Source organism: Amborella trichopoda, chromosome 6 (assembly GCF_054954075.1).
Source record: "Amborella trichopoda isolate Santa Cruz 75 chromosome 6, AtrichopodaSantaCruz75HAP2 v2.0, whole genome shotgun sequence".
Lineage (NCBI taxonomy): Eukaryota > Viridiplantae > Streptophyta > Magnoliopsida > Amborellales > Amborellaceae > Amborella > Amborella trichopoda.
This window is the reverse complement of record NC_142341.1, coordinates 3,543,457-3,550,633: the sequence shown is the minus strand read 5'-3', so window position 1 is coordinate 3,550,633 and position 7,177 is coordinate 3,543,457. Positions and strand designations below refer to the sequence as shown.

Sequence of the window (7,177 nt, the reverse complement as noted above, 5' to 3'; positions counted from 1 at the left end):
CTACACACATGAATGGGGAAAAGTCCTATAGGATTATTATTCTTTATTTGAAAGATCTTTTTCCAAAAAATGAGGTAAAGCTAGGGATAACAAGAAAAATTTTCCGAACTTTTGGTATTGAAAATTGGAAATTATTCAAATGCCTCGTGAAGAATGTTGTGGAAATTAATTGGGATGTGGTCAATGTTTAATTTGCATTCATGAATATTATCTACTAACCATTCAGGTAAAAAATTAATCTTATTTTGCCATAAATATGGAATCCATATACAACCGGTGTATAAAACCAAAGTGGTTATAACATCTCCGCACCTTGTGGTTTCCATTCCTACGACATCACCGTACCCATGTCACCCGACCAATACCTTCAAATAACCGAGTCCGAAACTATTTAAAAAAATGGGGAGGGGCCTGTCTTCCCCACTTAATTACCCAAAACCAAATAAAGAGAAAAAAAAAGTCCCACTGAATTACCCAAAACCAAATAAAGAGAAAAATAAGATCCCACTGAATTACCCAAAACCAAATAAAGAGAATAAGAAGAAAGTGTAGAAATAGAAAGAGAGAAGCTCTATATAAACTAGAACATAAAGCAGCACACTCACTCCAATATCCAAACTCCTAAAAGAGACCCTAAATAACCAACATTGAATCCCAATCTACATTAGCATCAAGTCTTGGAAGGTCTTCATTGCAGAGGCAGGCAAACCCAGTAGAACGTTAATGCTCTTTCTCTCTCTACCATGAGAGAGAAACAGTATCACTTCCTTTTCAGGCAAAGTCACCGGCCCTGATTGTTGGGGCTCACCCCAACCAAAATCAGTAGTGTGAAATGAAAGTCTAGACCATGTAGTAATAAGAAGAGTGGCTGTGAGAGAAGGCCTAGCTCTTGTTACTTCAAAGTAATCAATGGCTGATCTCATACAACTATCAGTAACCATATCCACTGCCTTTTGGACCAATTCAACAGTGAATGATAATGGGTTCTCTAGAATTTCTCCAGCATTGCATGCTGAGTTTGTGAGCACAATTCCATTCCCAAAGTATCCTTTGGGGAGTGGGGGAACGAATCTGGACCGTCCATCAACTGCAAAGAGAAGTTTGGTCCGTTGATCTGGTCGGAGCTGGAGGGCCCTGGTTCTCGCTTTCCATACAAATGCAGAGAGAGCCTCAAATGTGGTGCACCTGCCATGAAAGATGTGGGGATATAGAGGAAAACCAGATTTACTAGAGATCTGAAAGGAAATAGAAGGTATAAAAATGGTCTTATTGGCTTTGTGGAAAGAGAGTGAGAGGAGACAGAATGCGAGAGAAATATCTGCGTGGGGGTACAAGAGTGCCAGGCCGGGCCAGGCTCGGGGAAGGTTGATCTGGGCTGAGCCTTGATCCGGAGACCTGCTCGGCCTGGGTCAGGCCCGAAACATTGATTCCCAGCCCAACATGTATGAGAAGAAACACTCCGCCCATGCTATTTTAAGATTCCACCCAAAACATGGGTGCAAGAATAAGAAAAATTGTGTGGTTATACAATAAAATTAGATCCATTATTTTATGGAAAAAGTTTATGTCAGGTTGCAACCTTAAAATGTAGAATTAAAAATGTGTGTCAAAAATCTATTGGAAAATATTATTTTAATTTTGAAAAACCCTCTAATGGATCATCTCGACATTGAGATGTATGAATATAAATAAATAAATAAATAAAAAGATTTCGAGTCCCAAAAGTAGTGCATTTTGCAGCACATTATCTAGACCGACCATTTCAAGATTCTCATATATTTATAGATCTACTTGATTCTAATCATTGTTGGATTTTAAAATTTTATAATTAGGTAAAAAAATAGATTTTCATATTGTTTCTTAAGTATTTTGGAGTTTAAGTATTGTGCTCTAAAATAGTGATTCTCTACAAGTTACTTAAAAAAAAAAAAAAGGCAATTAATATGGGATAAATGTGATTGCTATGAAAGTAGTTACATTATTTCCCTTTTATAAAGAAAAAATCGTCACCAAGAAAAGGTCAAAAGAAAACTAGTTGCACGGATTAGCTTATGCCATAAGACCTTCTAGGATGATTACATAAAAACATAAAGTGGAGGGCCAATTTCTTTTTCCCAATGTTGAAGGGATGAATATTTCCCTTTGACTGCCTATGAGTAAAAATAAGAAAAAGTATTCTAAAGAGTATTTATTATTAGAGTAATGATCCTATGAGACCCTCACACATCTATGTGTGTAGGACCTCAAAGGATCACTATTAAATTTGAGACAGATATCTATAAAAGTCAAGTCTCTCATTCATGTGATAAATTTTCGAGAGATCTGTACCAAATTTAATGATGATCTTTTGAGGTCCTACGCATATGGGTGTAGGAGGGTCTTACAAAGTCATTTCTCTTGTTTTTAATGCAAAAAAGTCATATTCACTTTCATCTTTTAAATTTCAATTAGGCAATTGTGTGTCATTGACTAAATTCAAAAGTTCAAAAAATCTTTTTTAAACTTTGTAACAAACCACTAGCCATTTAAATTGACATCTATTGACTAATAGTAATTGTGACCTCCTTGTAACAAAAAAAAAATGATCTCTTTTTTTTTCTATTAGATAATTTAGTAGGGAATATATGTCCCTACTCATTTTTTAAACGGTTTGTACGTTTTTATGGCATTAATGAAAATAAAAGCCACAACATGTAGCTGAAGTATGAGGGGTGCTACCCCAAGACCCTAGCCCTTTTACCATTTTCCCTAGGTTAAACCCCAGCCCTTTTCCCATTTTCCCTAGGTTGTTTAACTGCATAGTTCTGAAAAACCATTTTCCTTGGGTTGTTTAACTGCGTAGTACTTAAAAACAAACCCACACCTAAGCTCTCGAACAAAAAACAAAATAAAGAAAACAGAAAAGTCTCTCTCTCTCTCTCTCTCTCTCTCTCTCTCTCTCTCTCTCTTGTTCAACTATTCATAACAAACATAAGCAAAAGCAGAAAAAAGAACAGAGCTCTACCTCTCCAGTCCTCCCCCCTCCATGCCCATGGCCTTGATGTGATCAAGCTGTTCAGGCCCAAAGCAAAAGGACCTATAAAGCATCTCCTGCTGATACAGCTCATGAGTCTTTGATATATCTTCGATCTCTTCAAATTCATCGTGAGGAAACTCCACCTTGGGTGGGTCTCTGGCTTTCAAAATGCTTCTGTCTAAGAATGGTTTAATAGTGAGGGGAAGGCCTCTTGCTGCTTCTCCCCATGAATTCACAAACTCCATTGCACCCAATCCATCAAACATGCAGTGATTCATGGCTAGCCCAAGAACAAATCCTCCACACTTGAATCTTGTCACCTTCAAACAACAGAAAAAGGGGGACTTGAAAGTTAGAATTCTAAAAGAAATGGAGACTAATGCTTCTTTCTGATCAAATTAAATGGAGACTTATGCTTCTTTCTGATCAAATTCAGCACGATTCTCATGTTCTGTCTAATGGGGGGGAAGAGAGAGAGCACAAACCTGTGCAACCAGAGGGGGTATCTCCAATATGTTCTTTGCACCAGGAATGGTATATACCAACTTCCCAAGAGTTAGAGGATCAGGCTTAGTAATGTCTCCAATATCCTTCAATTCACAGTCTGCAACTGCATCAACAAAAACTGCACCTTCTCCACTACAATCCACAATAAGCTTGCCTTCTGAACTGATAGTTAACCTCCCAGCTAATGGATAGTAATCAACCAAAATCTTGGCCAATGCTTCTTTTATTACTTGGCTTGCTGTTTCATTCCCCTTATTCTCATCTTTGAAACAGTAAACTGTTTGGACAATTACAGCAATGTTCTGATCTAAATTTGACAAAAAATACAGGTCCTTTTCTCTCTCCTCAACTGGTGGAACCAGAGTTGGTTCCTCCTTCTTCACCATGAGCTCAAACTTGGTTTCATGAGTGTTCTCCATGAATTCAACGATAGCAAGAGAGAGAGAGAGATGAAGTTATGACTGATCAAAGAATGTGGTTTACTCTCTCACTATAACAGATAATGGTACCAAAAGAATCCCAGAGTAAAATTCTGAAGACCCAAAATGCTGAAACAGATGATGTTGAGGCAATTTAAGGTAGAGAGAGAAAGAATAGGCTCAATTCAAAGAACCCAACAATCAGAATGAGATGAATTTCAGGTAGAGAAAGAAAGATTGCCTTATGGGCCTGTTGGAACCCAGAAAAGCAGAGGAAGAGATCAAAATCAGAAGGATCTTATGTAGTATATGGAAGAGTGAGCATACAAGCAGGTTTTTTGAGGAGTACAGAATGGATGGGGTGCATATATAAGAATCATAGAGGCTTCTAAAGTCAACAAGTTCGAAATTTTAGAATTATTTTCTGAGGATTGAGGGTTGAAACAGAGCTTTCAGAGTATCTGTGTTCTCTAATTTTCTTTTGTTGAAAAGAAAACTGAGCTTTTAAAAGAACTGGGTTTTGTAGTTGTCTCTTGGATGAGAGACAAACAAAGCTTACAGAGTGTTGGGTTTGGAATTTTTTTTATGGTGATGAGTGGGAAAGAGTCCAAAACTTGGGGTTTCTAAGTAATTCGGATGGGGTTGGCTACTGAACCTGAAACCAAATTTCACCAATTCTCTTGTGGGTTGGTGGGGTTGGCCTCCCAAAATTGCTTTGCTTGGTCTTGGGGCTTGGTCAAAGAAGACTATTTTTTGTTTTTAAAGTTTTAATAAATGATTTCTTTTCAGCACGAGGAATTCAATATTGAAAAAAAAAATTTATTTTTGTTTTTTTTGGTAATTTAGAGGGGAAGACAAATCCTATCTAATTTTTCAAGTAGATTAAGAATTTGCTATTTGAAATTATTAATGGTTTTTTAAATTATTAATGGTGGAAATAAAAACCATGTGACGATTAAGTTGTTGGGTGCTACCACCACAACCCAAGCCCCTTTCTCAAAAAAAAATTTGTATTTTTTATATTAGGATGAGGACCTTCAGTATTTTGGGCCCAAAAAACGAAATTCTAGGTACCAAAACTATTGAAATTTCGGTGTGCTTCTTAGTACTTTTATTAGTGAATGCCCTGTGTTAGATATTTATTTTGGCGAAGGCCATGTGACAGTAGAAAATTTTAAGGTCATAAAGGTCTATAGCCATCTAACCAATGGATGGATAGGAGGGATGGCCTTGGGTCAAGCTCACTTGACATTGCCCCCAGCAGCCATGAAGACACGATCGGGCCATTGGGCCCTATACTTTTTCCTGGGCCACAAAAACCAGGCCCACGGCACCATCGCCTTGGGGCATCGGGCCCAAATACCCCATTTAGGAAAGGCTGGTCCAACCCAGCCATATTTGAGCCGTGTTTGAAATATCTCAAATTCCCTTACTACATATTGAACTTTTTGGGCATCCAAATCAAATCGTTTGATCTGGAACAGGAATCGTCAAAGTCAATCTCGATCCTGTCATAAATCAAAACCGGTTGGGCCCCCACCCTTAACCGGCCGGCTCATTGATCTAAACCAGTTCACCAAGCTTTTTTAAGCTCGATCTAAACCAGGTCACCGAGCTCTTTTATCTTAAAAGGACTGTTAACTGGCCGGCTCATTGATCTACACCAGTTCACCAAGCTTTTTTTTCTTAAAAGGACTGTTAACCGCCCGGCTCACTGATCTAAACCAGTTCACCAAGCTTTAAACCAGTTCACCAAGCTTTTTTATCTTGAAAGGATTGTGGTCCCAACCAGGAATCGTCGAAGTCAGTATCGCTCCTATCATATATCGAAAACCGGTTGGGTAGCCCCCCAACCGGCCGACTCACTTATCTAACCCAGTTCACCAAGCTTTGGAATGTAGTCCCAATCCAATCACCCAGTGGTTTAAAAAACGGATAAGTGCCTCGGATCGGGCACCTTAAAAACTCATTCGGATCAGTGAATAGAAGATTCGGATAGGGAATCGGCCGAAAATTCATTATAAATATTGTTTTTTAGGAATCCAATAAGAAATGGGGGTACTCCATTAAGATTTTTCATTCTTTTTCATGAATATGCGAATATTGATATGTTTTTCCATGCATAAACTATTGTTTACCACTTAATTTACATCACAGAAAGGGATATGCATAGAATTATCATGGATTAAGTATATCATAATATATAAACTACAATAAAGTATACAATTCGTAAAATACGACCTAAATGGTTAAAAATTAACCTAACAATTCAACATGAAAAATAATCACCATGTGTAGTGATAATGTGTAGGGGCAGTTCATGAAGTTATATTTGTTGTTAATACAAAATACTTCTACTGGCAAAAATATTTTAGTTCCTATTAGCAAAAATAACTTATTTATGCAACATTATAGATAAAAGTAATCTGTATCAACCACTACATATAAAAAAAAAATCTATAATGGTCTAGTATCAATAAAAAATATATTTATAATGGTATAGTAATTCACAATGCCAGTAGATTTAGACTCAGCACAAATCTTCATTTTGACAAGTAGGAATTACTTCTTACTGGGGAAAAAAAAATATTTATGCAACATTATAGATAAAAAGAGTCTATATAAGTAACACCTATAATTAAGAAAAACAATTACAATAATATAGTCATTCCTAATACTTACAATAATATGTATCAAGAATATACATACATTTTATATATCAACATCCATTTTTTTGCATTAAAAATTTAACAATAACATTGAAAAAAGCAAGTTAATTTATTCACTGGTTTTCATGATATCACTGCCTAGCCTACTTACAAAACCTCTTTTAAAATTAGTTTCCAACAAGTATATAACAATATGTGGGCACAGTCCCAAGATTAAAATGAGCACACATAGTCCTACAACTCAATTACAAAAATGCAGGATAATATAATTAAAAATGCAAGCTCCAAACATACCTACAACTCAATTATCAAGGATATACATGCATTTTATGTATCAACCTACATTTTTTTGTATTAAAAATTTAACAATACAATTGAAAAATGCAAGATAATATAATTATCATACATGCCATGATTTTTTACAATGATATTCATATATTTAATACCAAGAATATACATACATGCCACAAATAATATTTACAATGATATAGTCATTCAAGATAATATAATGATAAAATATTTATCAATAATATGCATACATTTTATGTATCAACATACAATTTTTT

The 7,177-nt window shown here is 36.0% G+C and overlaps 1 protein-coding gene across 1 annotated transcript; it reads right to left on the bottom strand.

Moving 5' to 3' along the window:
• Positions 1 to 221: 221 nt before the first annotated feature.
• RWP1 (HXXXD-type acyl-transferase family protein) lies at positions 222 to 4,676 on the bottom strand. The gene is made up of 3 exons (XM_006844536.4): positions 3,502 to 4,676; positions 3,005 to 3,336; positions 222 to 1,185 (listed from the first exon to the last, which is right to left on the bottom strand). The coding sequence occupies exons 1-3, from the start codon at positions 3,940 to 3,942 to the stop codon at positions 660 to 662; spliced, it is 1,299 nt and encodes a 432-aa protein (XP_006844599.1). The 5' UTR covers positions 3,943 to 4,676; the 3' UTR covers positions 222 to 659.
• Positions 4,677 to 7,177: the final 2,501 nt, after the last annotated feature.

Excerpts from the sequence above, each read along its gene's own strand:
- RWP1 (XM_006844536.4), bottom strand. The coding sequence starts at position 3,942 with ATGGAGAACACTCATGAAACCAAGTTTGAGCTCATGGTGAAGAAGGAG. Across the intron at positions 3,337-3,501 it reads TACCCCCTCTGGTTGCACAG|GTGACAAGATTCAAGTGTGG; the intron begins GTTTGTGCTCTC and ends TGTTGTTTGAAG. Across the intron at positions 1,186-3,004 it reads GAGGGGGGAGGACTGGAGAG|GTGCACCACATTTGAGGCTC; the intron begins GTAGAGCTCTGT and ends CTTTCATGGCAG.